Source organism: Ambystoma mexicanum, chromosome 13, assembly GCF_040938575.1.
Source record: "Ambystoma mexicanum isolate Mex_15411 chromosome 13, UKY_AmexF1_1, whole genome shotgun sequence".
Lineage (NCBI taxonomy): Eukaryota > Metazoa > Chordata > Amphibia > Caudata > Ambystomatidae > Ambystoma > Ambystoma mexicanum.
The window spans coordinates 546,212,883-546,229,101 of NC_090938.1; the positions used below are offsets into that span (position 1 = coordinate 546,212,883).

The 16,219-nt window shown below is 46.1% G+C and overlaps 1 protein-coding gene across 2 annotated transcripts in view; it reads left to right on the top strand.

Annotated features, from left to right (window-relative positions):
* The window catches only part of SLC4A1 (solute carrier family 4 member 1 (Diego blood group)), a 244,823-nt gene that overhangs the window by 144,783 nt on the left and 83,821 nt on the right, over positions 1–16,219 (top strand). For both annotated transcript variants that reach the window (XM_069634298.1, XM_069634299.1), the window contains one exon: positions 11,798–12,001. In XM_069634298.1, coding sequence (XP_069490399.1) covers positions 11,798–12,001 — 204 coding nt within the window. The remainder of the gene's footprint in view (positions 1–11,797; positions 12,002–16,219) is intronic.

Here is a 16,219-nt window from a genome sequence, read left to right on the forward strand (position 1 = left end):
TGACATAGCTGTCAAGTTGTCCCATCTCGTGCGTGACATCTCAAGCCACTACCAGTTTCCCCATTGCATTCTGGGACTTGTAGTTTTGTTTTTCCCATGATACGAATTTGCTTACAAATCCCAGCATGTAATGGGAAAACGAGAATTGGTTCGAATTGTCAAGCATGACACAGGAAACCTGTTGGCAATGTGATAATGCTGGTCTGCATGCCATATCCCTATCCCAGCTCCTGTGTGACCTAGCAACACAGAGTGTACAGGCAGAAGAGAGACTAGTGTACACATATCCTCCTGCGTAAAGGGAAAATAAAAGGATAAGAAGAGGTACAAAAGATTAAGCATATAACTCGGTCTTTGGGCAACTTCATATCTCTACAAGGTCTCTTCCATCTTCTCGGATTTTCACACGATTGTTTCTGAGGTGTTTCTTGTTCCAAACTGTGCATCTCATTAGCTGTAGATTTTCCTTTATTACTTTTGCTTGTATGTCACTGCGTCCTACATTGCAATTGACTGGGTACTCCTTGGAGAGTTATGAATCTAGTTCATTTCTGACCAAGATGTTGGCTTGATTGTGTCATCCTTATAGTGGCACTCTTTTCATGTTCCAGCACATCTCTTCTCCACCACTGCATAGTTCTCCCTATCATGGGTTAGAACTTGTTACTGACTATAGTTTGATAATGTGCGTTTGACTTTAGCTGATGAGTTTAACTCGATCTCCTACTTCGTTGCCGGGAGCTTTGACTGCATGATTGGAATCGTATTTGTTTTTAATACAGATGTTTTCTCTGTTTTATGTTGAATATTACTTTTCATATTTTCAGGTCTTTGGGGTTCGTAGTTGATGGTAGCCAAGATGGAAACATTCTGGCCTGCCCATTCTCCCTCTCAATCACTTGAATGGACAGACTCCAGTCACTGAGTTGAGAGACATTCTGTGTGCAGCTACAGCCTTTAATTCTGGCATTTTCCCCTTCAAGTCCTGATGCTGCTGCCAACTGCATTCTCTCTTTTGTAAATTGGTTTTCATGTTCTCCTTGACCATCCATCTACCTGTGGAGGATCAGGCTGCGATTGGTTTATTCCTTTGCTCTTCATATTATTGGCCATTTTTCTGGGACGCTAACTTCACCCCATTATCGGCGATTCATTTAGCCAGGTATCCTTCCCTTCTGAATAAGTCTTTTAGTATTCTTATTGTAGTTACATTTTCCACAAAATGAAAGTCGCTCCACGTGGTCAAATAATCAACCAAGACTATCCCATAGTTTTGCAGTTCTAAGGCTCCATGAAATCCAGGCCTACATTGGTCCACTCCTCTGATCTGCGCCCCGGTGCTTCTCTTGTACAGAGAGGCCACCATTGGTTTGTACCTCCTGTATCCATGTTTGATCACCAGTAGGTGCCCCTCTGCCTCCTTTTAGTAGGAGCGATGGCCAGATGGCCATTAATCATCTTTTCAAGACTCATCTTTTCCGAGGGCTACGTTTCCTTCCACAGTAAGTTCTTCTGCAACTTTCTAATAGGGCTGCAAATGGATGGGAAGTTCTCTCTCTGGTGGCCAGAATTCCACTGTGTACCTGTGTAGTGCTTTAGTTGCCTCATCTTGAAATGTATCATTCATTCACATCTCTTTCCTTATGCCCCCTCTATCCATCCATTGAAGGTATAGAACTCGACTACTCACACACCGGCTAACCGCATGATGGGGGACTCAGACTTCCTACCTCGCGGGTAACCAACATTAAAAAACAAAAAGGAAGGTGATGTAGCGTGTGTCACAATATCTTATAATCGGAAAGACACAGAGAGGTTCCAAAACAAAAACTGAACCACTCACCAGACTCAGTTTATAAACATTTAAAACATATCTTCAATTTAATGTTCTTTTTCACACACAATATAATGTCCCAAAACACTAAAAATAGTCAATGAACCACAAAGTAATACAAACATGCCTAGAGCAATCATACAATATGAAAACGCAGTATCTTAATACACTGGGTAACACCAACGTGGATATCTAGATCACACTCTCTCACGTAGCCTACACGTGTGTGAATTAACGGCTTGTGTGTGGTCTGTTCTGAGTCTGAAATGTATCCCTAAAGAGAGGAAATGAGGGAATCCATGCACACACAAGTATCTTTTTCCTATGACATAGTCATTTTGTTCTATAATAGAAAAGCATCTTTTTTTCTATGGCAGTTATTTTGTTCTGCTGCCGTCTATATCTTTGATGCATTGTTAATTATTCGCTCTTCACATTTCTGCGCCTGGGTTAATGTGACTGCAATGTTATGCACTGGAATCAAGAGTAATGCACGCTTCCAATTTAGTGTTAAAAGTCTGTAGGAACGCTGCAGCTGCAATTGCTGCTTTTACATAATGAAACGCCTGCTCCTCGTTCGAGATGACGTATTCTCCTTTCTGTAGCAATCTTCTCATTCATTCCGTTCAAGTCAGTGAACTTGGCATAATATTCAGTGAGTCCTAAACATGAATTAAATTGCTACTCGTTGACTGGCTTAGGCTCATCTTTTATAGCTTCCTTTGGGTCAATATTTGGTTTGACTGCATCTCCAGATATGGTATAACCCATGCAGTCCACCTGTGACACTGAAATTTGCATAGCCTCAAGTCTATGGAGAGCGGCCCTTTACTCTCCAGGACCTTCCTTTTTATACAAACCAGAGGGCTGAGACGTTCCATCGAGTCCACAGGTTCTATGCTGCTGTCTTCTACAATTTGATTTAGTCATTTTTGTAGCTCCTATCTAGCTGTCATAGGGGCATGTCTCTTGTGTTTGATGGGAACAGCGTTGGGCCTCCACGTGATCAGATGTCTGAAATGTTTAGCACATCCCGTGTGTTTCCCAAACATGGATTCGTTTCTGTACACAATGTCATGCATTGTTTAGACTTGAATGCTGTAGACTCTCTGGTTTCTACAAGAATCTAGTTTCATGTTGAGGGCTCGTTGCTCATGCTACCCTAGAATTGAATCTTCTTCATCAGTCGCTTACACCCTCCTGCACACTGATCTCCCCTTGTATGTAGGGGTTGTGAGAAACCTCTGGGTATCCTCACTCCTGAACCACCTGGATTCTCTTCTCTGGTGGCCAGGGGAAGACCATCGCTCTTGAATCCCAACCCTGGGGCGGAGAAGCGGGGGAGCATCCCCTGGGTGGAGATTCCTTGGGGAGTGGGATGGGGTGTAACCAGGCGAGACTTGGTATCCCCCCTTTTCCCATTGACGATCACCCTAGCCTTTCCCCAACCTTTATGGGTTATAGTAAGTCAGTTCTCCTTAGTTCCCCTCGTGTGACACTTGACAGTACTGAGACGAAGAAGAGGCAGCTGAGAGGGGAGAACACTATACCAGTTTACCATTTTGGTACTGGGAAGAAGAAAATGCCTGTGTTGGGAAGGTCAGGCATTTCCCGTTAATCATGGCAAGTCAAATTGGGAAAATCACACCTGCAGCGTGGTGGAGGGTCACACGTGTACAAAAGGAGAAGGCAAAAGCAACACAGGAGCAGCAGTGAGGCCGGTGCAGGCAGCATGGAATCTTATCTGAGGAGAGACTGACGGCTGGGGGAAAACTGCTACAGGTCGGTCCGCCATGTGCAGCACGCCGAAACACTGGGGACTGCAGAGGGAGGCAGACTGTGGAAGCGTGGAGGACTGAATGTGTGAGAAGGGAGCCATGGAGGAAGGCTGTCCCTTTCCCTTATGTGCGAGGTGCTCCCTTCGCTGTGGAAAACTGCTACGGGTCGGTCCACCATGTGCAGCATGTGTAAGCGCTCGGGACTGCAGAGAGAGACAGTCTGTGGAAGCATGGCAGACTGAACGTGGAAAATGGAGCTGTGCATGAAGACTATCCCTTTCCCCTATGTGTGAGGTACTCTTTCCCCTGTGTTGAGAGGTTCGTCCATGAGTGACTATGGGGCAGGAGCTGGGACCCTGACATCAAAAGCAGAAGGCTGTGTAATCTGCGCTGTTGGAAGAACTGTTAAAGTGACCAGTGAGTTTCTGGTGAATGAGAAACCTGGTGCGCAAGGTTTTGAACAGTTTTATTGTGAAGGAATACTTTGTCGGAGTGGTTGTGTGTCTCGGAAGAGCACATTTTCCAAAGTCTCTGGTGTAAACCATTATCTATTGTTAAACTATCAGGAACACTTTTTATCGGAGTGGTTGCGTGTTTAAGGAAACACTTTTCGAAAGTCTCTGACTGCTGGGCAAGTCAGTTCAAGTGAATCGAAAGAACATTGAACAGCGGATTGAATTGAGTGTCGCAGGCAAATTCCATATCTATGGAATACTGAAATGAATAAAACATTTGCAAACATACAGAGCTATTACCTGCTGAATATTGGATTAAGAGAGTCACGGGCAACACCCACATCTATTGAATACCGAACTGAATAAAAGCCTTTATAAATAAACAGAACTATTATATTTTTATTTGTATTTGTTTATTTGTATAGCGCGCAAAGCCCAGATGTATCTAGGCACTTAAGCTTACGAGACTGGTTTCAGTGCTTCGGTTACAAAATGGGAAGCGTAAGAGGTGCATTACAAGCATTGTGGAACGAGCAAAGGTAATATACATCATACCCAAACTGCAAAAGAGAAGTACATGGTGATCACACCCATTGCGCTTGACCCCATGTTGCAGGGCAGCAGTGACACACAGATGCGAGAGTCAGCAATAGGCAAATACATGGTGCCTACCACATGTTGCAGGGCGGCAGCTTCATATAGATGCAGTAGTCCAGCAATAGGCAAATACATGGTGCCTACCCCATGTTGCAGGTCAACAGCGACGCACAGATGCAGAAGTCCAGCAATAGGCAAATTAATGGTGCCTACCCCATGTTGCAGGGCGGCAGTGACACACAGGTGCAGAGACAAATCAGAGTACATATACATGGTGCCTACCCCTTGTTGCAGGGCGGCAGTGACCCACAGATGTAGTAGTCCAGCAACAGGCAAATACATGGTGCCTACTCCATGTTGGAGGACGACAGCGACACACAGATGCAAGAGTCCAGCAATAGGCAAATACATGGTGCCTACCCAATGTTTCAAGGCGGCAGCCACACACAGGTGCAGAGACAAACCAGAGGACATATACATGGTGCCTTCCCCTTGTTGCAAGGCGGCAGCGACACACTGATGCGAGAGTCCAGCAATAGGCAAACACATGGTGCCTACCCAATGTTTCAAGGCGGCAGCGACACACAGGTGCAGAGACAAATCAGAGGACATATACATGGTGCCTACCCCTTGTTGCAGGGTGGCAGCGACACACAGATGAGAGAGTCCAGCAATAGGCAAATACATGGTGTCTACCCCATGTTGCAAGGCGGCAGCGACACACAATGTATCCAGAAGGGAACTGAACTTTAAATTTAAAGTAAAGCCACTGCATTCTGAGTTCTGAAGTGAATGTGACTTTAGATAATAAGTGAACACAACATTATATTGAAGCGTGATTCAAAATGGAACTTTACAATTAAACCAAAGAGAGGAATATTGAATCCTGAACTAGGTGGAAGCTGCAAACTACAGAAATATACATTTGAAAATGTATTACTGCATTATGTATTCAGCATTAACTGAACTTTGGAAAGACAAGGACATTTTTGGGGATACGAATTTAGTCTTGGGGAAGGGAATCCTTGACACATTTTGTTGACTTGAGGACGCAGCCTCAAGGTGCTTTTGGTGCTTAAACTGTGTTACTTGGAACTTGGGGAAGGGAACCCCGATTATTGGTCAAAACTATATTACCTTGTGAACCCAAGTATGGTAATGTTGAGACTTTTTGTGGAATCATTGGCTACTTGGGGAAGGGAGCTGAAAGGAAGCTCAGAATTGTATGTTAAACACTCTTTCTTTTGGTTGCTGACATCCCTGCACATTGCATAGATTTATTTGTGACGGCAAGTATAGGCTATTGACACAGATTTTTAAGCTAAACACTTTGACTCAGACTTTTCTTAGTTTCATTTAGGTAGGAAAACTCACCTTTGCATAGGGCAAGTTAGGCCTTTTTCCATCCTGACATCTAAGTTAATAAAGTGTTTTGTTTTGACCTTTTAATCTGTTGTCTGTGGGCCTCATTACACGTTTGGAGGTAGCCATGGTGCTATCGGCGCCATGGCTGCCTCCAAACTCGAGCCCGGGTTCCTTGAATGAGGAATTACCGGGCCATTCCAACCTTGGAGTACCCGGTAATTCCTCATTCAAAATATCCATCCCCATTCGAGCCCCCATACGGGCTCAGCGGGATTGGGGAGGGAGCTAATAACGGGCCCATTAATTAACGGGCCCGTTATTAGCTCCCTGGTCCCCTTGCGGGACCCACAAAGGACGTCTGGTCTGACCAGACGTTCTGAGCGGGCCCCGCAAGGGAACCTCGTAATAGGGTGGAATGGGTTTACCAACATCGGCACCATTACCGGCGCCGTTAAACCCATTCCGCCCACCTCATAATGAGGCCCTGTGTCTTGCTTCATGATGCCTTCACGGGGTGCACATGGCGGAGCCTAGCAGAATTCTTTTCCTCCATACACACCAGGTCTCTCATCAGAATTGAGGCGTTCACCAGCAGATGCAAGTTCCACAGCGCTGGAAGCAGTGTAATCTTTCACTTTGCTTGCTCATTGGCCCCATTATCAGGATTTAGGATATTGATGTCCCTGCATTGGCTTCGACCATTTACATTTTTTCTTTGCCTAGCCTTTTGACTAATTGGCACATTTTCAGACATTTGTTCCACTCTAAGAGCTTCTTCAAAATCTGGATATTCTTGTATTTCCAAAATCTGCAATGCACAGTAAGCATGTCCTTAAGTATTACATTCAAATGGTGCCAGACTATTGGCGCCAACGTTGTTTAGTCAATTCTCTGCTGGCAGTATTTCATCGCGAGGTAATGCATGTGTGCAAGGAACCGTGCATACATTCAGGATTCGGTTATGCCCAAAGCCCCTCCTGGGCTCGGGCAGCACACATGTGGCCTGTGACACGTGAGAGACTGGTCACAGGTCTAATAAAAGGGCAGAATGGCCTCCGCTCAGCGGTTAATCGCCACTGCAACGCCCGGTGTCAGTGCCTCATTTATGTATGGCGCCAGCGCTGCGCAACAAGCAGTGGTAACAAGAATGGCTTTCCGCTCAGCGGTTAATCGCCACTGCAACGCCCGGTGTCAGTGCCTCATTTATGTATGGCGCCAGCGCTGCGCAACAAGCAGTGGGCCTGCACGTCATGGCCCACTACCACTGGGGCCCAGGACCACCAGGGCCCAGGACCCCTGGGCCCCACAACAGATTAACTGAGGTTTCTGGCCCTCTTCACTGCAATTATGCAGACCTTCCATGGTGATCTCCACAAGGTCTGCATGTGAACTGCTATTGTAAAACAGACAATTTATCACAACGGATTATACCTGATTTTTGAGGTGCAGACAATTCAGTAACAACCTGAATTAATCACTATTCAGAGCATTGGAATACCAGTTGATGTTAGCATGAGTATTTCCCACAATGGAGGCCAACTCTTCTTTCGAATGCCTCGTCTGTAGGCTTTCTCTCTCTCTCCTAGCCACTCCCTTACTGTGGCTACTATCTGTCAGCCACCTGGTCATATTTCCTCCTTCCCCTCTGAGTGGGCGGACCTCTCCTCTTCCCTCCTGGTATCGACCCCTCAACTCCTCCTTCTTGGAGACTTCAACATCCACCTTGATGCTTCCTGTCCTTCCTCTGGACTCTTTTGCGACCTTTGCGACTCTCTCTCACTCTCTATTCTCCCCTCTGGCCCGACTCACTCTGCAGGGCACACTCTAGATGTTCTGATTTCCTCAGATCTTCCCCTTTCCACCCCTCTCACCACTCCTCTCTTATGGAGTGATCACTTCCTCCTATCCTCCCAGCTCACCCTCTTCCCCCCCTCCACCCCCCAGGCTATGCCAACTCAACTCCAGCACTGCCACCCACCTTCTCGGTTATCCGACCCATCAAGCATGTGTCCGTTGAGGCTTTCGCAGCCACTTTCTCCCCCCCCCTTTGGCTGCCTCACACCCCGACACAGCCCTTTCCATGCTCCACTCTGCTATTTCTGATATTCTCGATGTTCTTGCCACTGTCATGAGGATCTGCTTGAAGACCAAAGCCAAGTGCAACTCTTTGTACGACTCAGACCTCGTCATCCTCGAACGCAAGTACAGGGTGGCTAAGAGGAAAAGGTATGCTTTTGGTACATCCTCTGACAAACTCGCCTGCCACCTGCTTCAAAGGCAATACCGGCTCTCTGTCCGAAACAAGAAGAGAGCTCACATCCAAGCCCGCAACTAACAACTTGGCCGAACTCTTCAAAATCTGCAAGGAACTAGCCAATCCTGCTGCAGTCTCTACCTCTCCTGTCCCGTCCCAGGCCTTCTGCACGGCTCTGGCTTCTCATTTCATCTTTAGAACACAGGACATCCTGTCCTCTCTCTCTTCCTCTCCCCTTCCTCCCCCCTTCCTCCCTCTATTCCCTGCTCTTCCTCTGGACCTTCTGTGGCCACCTCTCCTCCCTCCTTCTCTGCCTTTCCCCTGTTCTAACCTGACAAGGTTTCTAGACAAGTCCGATCCATGAAAGTCTCATAAAAACAGGTTCATCCCTGCTCCTCCAAAATCATCAAGGACCACATTGACTCCCTGGCTCCTGCTCTGGTCGACTTCTGCAATCATTCCTTCGCCACTGGAGTCTTCCCATCCCCCTCTTAAGCACTCCCTTGTGCACCCTCTTCTTAAGAAACCCTCTGCTGACCCGTCCTGCCCGGCTATCACCCAATATCCATCACTCCCTTGCTGGGCAAACTCCTGGAATAGCTGACCATCTCCCAGCTTAATCTTCACACTGAATCTGTTGGTTTTCTCCATGACCATCAGTCTGGCTTCAGAGCTGCCAAAAGCACGGACACTGCTCTCCTGAACATCCGTGAAGACCCGCTCTCCAAGCTTGATTCCAACACCCCGTGTCCTCATCTTACTTGATCTCTCTTCTTTTGAGACGGTCAACCACGCCATCCTGCTCAACCATCTCCGTGAAAACCTGGGTATCACCGATCAGGCCCTGGCGTGGATAACGTCTTTTCTCTCTGATCGACCCTCCAAGGTCCAACTTGGGTCCTTCCTCTCTTCTATCTCTAGCTCTACCTGTGGTGTTCGCCAGGGGTCTAACCTCTCTCCCTGGCTGTTCAACCAATACCTGGCACTTCTTGCCCACCGCATTGCCGCTCTCTGCCCCAACTTCCAGTGCTATCCGGATGACACTCAGCTCATTTTCAGGCTACCTTCAGCCACCTCTTCTCCTTCACTCATCTCTGACTGTCTGTCTGCTATCCAGGAGTGGTGTGCCGCCAATGATCTCTGCCTTAATGCCAGTAAGACTGAGATTCTCCTCATTGGCACATCCGCTCCCTCCTTTCCTGTCACTCTCTGGCTGGTCTCTCTTGGCCCTCTTTCTTCTTCCACCTGCGATGCTAAAAACCACAGGGTCATCTTCGACTCTCCTTCTCTCCTCACATCTCTGATGTCTCTAAGAATTCACACTACCAGCTGCAGCTCCTCAGAGGTATTCTTCCATTCCTCTCCTTCCCCCAGAAGCTCACTGTCTCCAAAGCTCTGGTTCTCTCTAGGCTGGACTATTGCAACAGCCTCTTTCTAAATCTGCCTGCTTCTATTCTCCGCCCTCTGCAACTTATCCAGAACAGGACTGCGAGACTTGTCCTTGGCCTCAAGCCCAGGGATTGTATCTCTCCAGGACTGAAATCTCTGCACTGGCTCCCAGTGGCTGCGAGGACTAAGTTCAAAACCCTCTGCATTGTCCACAAGGCCTTCTGGGGCCTGGGCCTCAATACCTTCAACTCTCTCTTCCTAAATATCTTCCTTCTCGAACCCTTCGCTCATCAGCCTCCAACTCTCTCAGGGTCAGTCGCTTCTCCAAACAATGAGTTGGTGGCAGATCTCTTTGTTCGGCTGGGGCCTCCTTATGGAACAGCCTCCCTGAAACCTGAGGAGAACCATCTCCGGTGTAGGCATTGATGGTGGTTCTATTGTGGGTACAGGAACCAGTGTTATAGCCTTAGGAGCTTTGATAATAGAATGGATGCCTGTTCAGTGATGGAGTATGGGAAAGTAATGAGCTCTTATGGTGATGCTGCTTAAGCCGACGGTCCATTCATAGGGTCTCTTCACTGAAGGTTGCAGGAGAAACTGGTCTTTCAGGTTGGGATACAAGGAGAAAGTAACCTATCATATCTGGATCTGAAGAAAAGGGTGACCCTCGCTTGTTTGAGGTGAGAAGTTTGATTTTTTATTTGGAGTTGGATGAAGTACTGTAGTTAAAAGGTTGGGGTGTAGGTGGTGTGGTGGTACTCTGGGAGATATGGGAGCCGATTTCAATATGCAGCAGTAGGACAGAGTGGTCCTTTAATGCTGTGCTTGTATGAAAAGGGTCTACAGCTGGTTTGAGTATGCATGAAAGTAGCCCTTTTGATGCAGGATTTAGGTGAAGTTAGTCATTCAGTGGTAGGGTTATATCTTGCTCCGTCTCCTCAATGGTTGACATTCAAGTAAAGCTGGTCTTGGTATGCAGATTAAGGTGAATGTAGATCTGCCTTTGCGTGGTCCTAGGAGTGTAAGACCTTCCATCATGGAACTGAAGGAGGAAATAGTCCAGTCAACGTGGCACTGATGGAGGTGATGATCTTCCATGTTGAGATTGCAAGACATGTTTATACCTTCAGGAACGGGATGTGCGAGAAGGTGTCTTTTAATATAAGCCAAAGTTTCAAGAGTTGTTTGTTCTTCCAAGCTAGAAGGGTTGGACCAGGTGATCACCTTTATGGCCGAGTGAAAGTAGGAGGTCATGCAAAAAAAAAGCTGGATAAATGTCCAGCTAATCGTTTGCTCACATACTGTCCCCAGAATAGTGAGCAACCGATTAGCTGGACATTTATCCAGCTTTTTTTTGCATGGCCTTTTTACGAGTCTAGGTGTCTCTGGAATAACTCTTGGTTAGCTCCTTTTTAATTATGGACTTACAATCACTAATGCCGATTTGAAAACAAAGTATAAATCCTTAACATCGTGGTGCCCACCTTACAAGCTCTGCTATCTTCTTCTGCCCAGTAGGAGGAGGTCATCCATGGTAGTGTGTTCTTTTTAAAATGTAAATCATTGAATAGAATTTTGAGTTATTGCATTTAGGGAACGCATTTTAGGCCTTTTTGAAATTGCCTAGGAATTCTTTTCTGGGGTTTTAACATTTCAAATAATTTCATTCTGTTGGAACCTTTATGTTAGGGCTGGTGATGCAATATTGATATAGGGCAAGGGGTGTTTGGTCCAAGTGGAATTCTCATTATACTATTTGTTGAGAAGCCCTAGGTTTTACCTTCCTTGATGGATGGCTACCTGTCGCACTAAGCTTTCACAGAATGGAAGACCATTTCTAATTTTTTGCAGCCAATTTGTAGAACAACCTACCCTGATCCATCAGCTGAACTGAGCCCCATCTGGCTTCCAGATGACTAGTGAAGATATTGCTTTCCCCAAAGTACCTTAACCAAACCTCATCCAGTTAAGGAGTGTGGATAAGACAGTGAAGCCACCTTTGTTTATTTACCATTCTCCGCACACCATAGAATACTGTATTGCACCAACCCATAATATCTGTTCTGTCTCCCCCCCCAAACCCCTTCAACTCTCATACCGCTGTCTCTGCTCCTGTCTCCAATAGAGTTGAAAGGCAAACCGGAACTGGAAGATGACCCCCTGCGTAGAACTGGCCGGCCATTTGGTGGCCTGGTCCGAGACATCAAACGCCGCTATCCCAAATACCTGAGTGACATCAAAGATGCCCTGAATGGGCAGTGCCTGGCAGCCATCATCTTCATTTACTTTGCTGCTCTGACTCCTGCCATCACCTTCGGGGGCCTGCTGGGTAAGTGCTGCTTGCTAGGTTGTGAGAAGATCAACCCGGTGACCGAATACTGAAGAAAGGTGGGATAGATTCAGAGTCAATACATGTAGAGGCCTTCTTATCCAAGACGTTACAACGTATTTGTACTCGAATGTCACTGTCTTCTTGCAGCTTATTTTTCTAGAGCAGTAACACCGTAAACTCCGCTTGGTTTTCACCTTTAACCTCACTCAGAAACCAATGTTGCCCCCTAGTTTTTGTAACAGACCTCTGCTACTTCTGTGAGGACGTTTAACCTCTGAGCGCTCCTTGCCTAAATCTTGCACGATAACACAAACAGGCAGGCATTTTAGATCCATAGTAAGATGCAGCCCAACTCTGCAGATCAATACGTGGAAAATCTGCAAACATATTTGTAACTTTTCAGGGTAGGCGAGAGTTGGAGGTGGGGGAGTAAAATCTAGATAGAAAAGCAAAAATGTGTGCAAAAGACTGTACAAGTATTTATTTGTATCAATGGAATGCTAAAAATGACAAAACATTCCACATCTAGAACGACTAATCATACTTATGTCCGTTTTAATATTCCCAAGTGGTATGAAGTCGGTGTCTTGTGTGCTAGGATCCGTTTGTAGCTGCAGCTCTTCTGTCCAGCCTTCTGGAGCCCATCGTTTCACACTTCTTTATGATTGGGTGGTCCTTCTCCATTATGCTGTGCCTGCACCAGAATTCACTCCTACACTGGAAGGGGGGTTTGAGCTCTGTGTGCCAGGGTTGGGGTGGCGGGCAGTCACTGTGGGAAAACATGTCCTAGAAAAGTTAAGCCTTCACCGAGGTAGTAATACACATAGGGGTTGATTTAAGTTACTGGTAATAACTCCGATTTACTGTTAAAGGCAGTGGTCGAAGTGTACGAAAAGAAGTAGTGGAACTATGCTCCCTACTTGTCTGCACCGCTACCCACAAACCCTGTCGCCAAGCCCCCTACCGTGCAAAATACAAACCCCAAAACGCATGTTCGTGCTGTTTAAGGGAACATCCAGTGCAGTGCACTGAAAGCGCAAGTTTCAACTTCTTCCTACACTGTTATTTTAAAACGAAACCGTTCCGGAACGGTTTCTTTTTAAAATAAAAGTATAGGAACGGTAAAAATGAATTAAAAGAAGTAGAGGAGCATTGCTCCCGACCACTTTGACCACTGGTTAAAGGGGAAGTTCTCTCTGAAATGTTATAATGGAAAAATGTTGGCCTTAATAAAAAAGATATATTAGCATTATTTAAAAAAAAAAGTCCCTATGGAAAATAAGTTTTAAAATGACCCTAAAGTCCTGCTTTCCAGCAGTTTTCTAAGCAGATCCAGTTTCGTGTCGTTGAGCCTCGTTACGAGTTGGGTGGTGCGGTAAAAATGCAGCAATAATAGCATTACCGCCACATAACTGCACCGCCCAATTACGAGTTTGGGGGAAAGTTGGCAGATTCACCTCCAGCTCTGAGCTAGAGGTAAATCTGCCAGCTTTCAGCCCATTTTGTGCGCAATTACCATTGCAGTAATTGCACCGGAAATGCCCCATTGAATCCTATGGAATAAAAAAATAAAAAATAGGGAGTTACGCTGCCACTTGTAATCTGGCAGTAACACCGAGCAAGTTGTGGTAACAGTAATTGCGTTGGGTGGTATACTGGCAGATTTACCGCTGGGATACCGCCCAACTCGTGATGAGGTCCTTTGTGTTAATGCTGTGCTCCTGCAGCAACAGTCGAGCAAAAGCCCCCTACAGGGAGCTTTTGCTTATTGCTGCCAGGGAGCAGAGCTGTTTTCAGCATGCAAGCAGCAGCAGCTACTCCAGTTAGTGCACTGTACCGTGAAAAGTGCACTAGTAAGTTCTCTGATTCGAAATGTCGCAGACGTCTGTTGTTCGTTATTTGCTGCCCTTTAACGGGAGGGCTGAATGCCATGAGATGCTGAAAGAAGAAGGGAGAGAAATAGTGGTGTGTTAACAGAGAAAGTACAATCGGTACAATTTAGCAAAAGGATCTTACACTGAAGCGAAGGATGGGTAAAAAAGTTGAGTATAGGAAATCCACTTTACGTTTTTTAACGCAATATTTAAATTATTGCATATTTAAACCTGTTTAAGGGAAAGTAAATGGAAGGGAACTGGTGGGGGGAGGAAGGGGATTTCCTTTAATATAAATTGTGCGTGACGCCCTTTAGTCTTCTGTTCATGTGAATGTGAAATGAGTCCTGCAAAAGCCGAACGCTCACACGTTCTCACCTTTTGAGTGAAAAATATCAGACTTCGGAAAAACAAACACATGCAGGGTGAACAGACAGGGTAACAGTACAAGGCTGACATGCCTCCTTTGCATGGATCTTTGCGGTAAAGGACAGCGTGCCGCAGCCACCTAGGTCCCTGGAGTGGCAGGAAGCGCCCCCTCTGGTGAACGGACAGCATGGGCGTGCAGAGGTGCCTCCAAGCCTGCCTCCCTGCCAATCCCACGGGGTGTTCCTGCCCGAGCTCAGCAAAGGACCCATGAGAGCTGGGTAATAAGTGCTGCAGCTCCGTAATCTGCAGCCGGTGGGTGCTCTCATCTCCGTGATGGGGATTTTCCAAAACCCTTTTGGCTGCTCATTCAAAAGGGTTTTTCCTGAATGTATGCTGTGGTGTAGGCCTGCTGTATAACCAGCTCGTTAGTGCCACTGGAGGCGGGAGATATGGGCAAGTATTTATTCTTCAACGTGTCCACAGAACGAGAACATGCTAACTAATGGATCTGTCAATGCAAGTTTCTGTAATCCCGTGTACTGCTTGATTTTGTAATTCAAAAGCTCTTTAGCTCTTGGACGTAAGCAGAGGTTTTGGCCATTGGCATGGCGGCTAACATGGAGCACTTGGAAACAGCTTGAGGCGGGGTCGGACTGGCTTATAGGGCAATAGGCCTGGGGCCGAACCAAAAACACAAAATGCTGGGGTGGGCCCGTTTTTTGGGTCAAAGTGGGCCACTTTTTTGGCCAATGTGGGCCAGTTTGATGAGTTACTTCACTATGCGGCTAGTAGTTTTGACCAGTGTTGCTGAATAAATATTCTTTAAAATGCACAATTTGCATCACATTTAATTAAAAAAAACTCCCCCTTGGATACTAGTCAAACAGTGCCACAAAAGGAATGAATAGTCATTTGCAACTGTGGGCCACTTTTTTAATTGGTGCCCGAGACAATTTTATGGCCCAGTCCGACCCTGGCTTGAGGTTTTGTTAGCGCCATTCGGAAAAGGTTGTAGTCGTTTTCAGGGTGCACTGCACAAACTGGAGTAGCTGCTGACGCCTGCACGATGAATTCTGCTCTACTCGCCAGCAGCAATAAGCAAAATCTCTCGGTAGGGTGCTTTCCTTGATTGTTCCCGCGAGAGCTCAGCATTCACACAAATAAATGAAACTGGTTCTGCTTAGAAAATAGCTGTCTCCAGGTCCTTGGAAACTAGGACTTTAAGAGTCATATTAAAAGTTATTTTCCATTGGAACCTTTTTTTAAAATAATGCTAATATATCTTTTTTTATTAAGGCGAATATTTGATCATAACCTTTCGGAGAGAACGTCCCCTTAAACGTACTCCTTTGTCAATCAAATGGGCACTGCATACGTTCCCAGTAGTCATTCTGAGTTACACCTGACTTACAAAAGGTAAGCCAAGGGTAAGTCAGAGTCCTTCTCAGTAACTTTATTGTGAATGGTTGTGCAACTGCAGACGGGTGTTGGCAAAAACCAACAGCAGCAGGGACGGCAAATTGTTTTGGGATTTTTCATAGGCGTCTCTGACGAGAGTGGAGATTTTTGGTGCGTGTAAACAGATGGTGGAAAGTAAAGAGGGTCGTTTTTAGATGCTTTATCTAAGGCAGGTGAATGAAACCTAGACGGAAATGCTCTTTTGGTACATGAGAAGAGGGCCTTAGTAGTGGGTGTAAAAGCAGTGTTTCGGAGGTTAGCAGTGAGGTGATCTGTGGGAGAGTAGACGAGAGAGGCCTGCCCAAAGAAGACTCCTAAGTGCACCATTGTAAGGTCACAGAGAGATATGAATTGGGACTTGCCTCATGGTAAGAGGTGCGAGTGGTAAAGAGATCATTAGCCTTTTTGTACAGTCTTTTTGCATGTGGCCCTTAGCGAGAATTCTATTCGGGCCTGTGGTCAGGATATTTAGGTATGTCTTCCTGATCTATGTACCAGGGATTGCTTAAAAGAA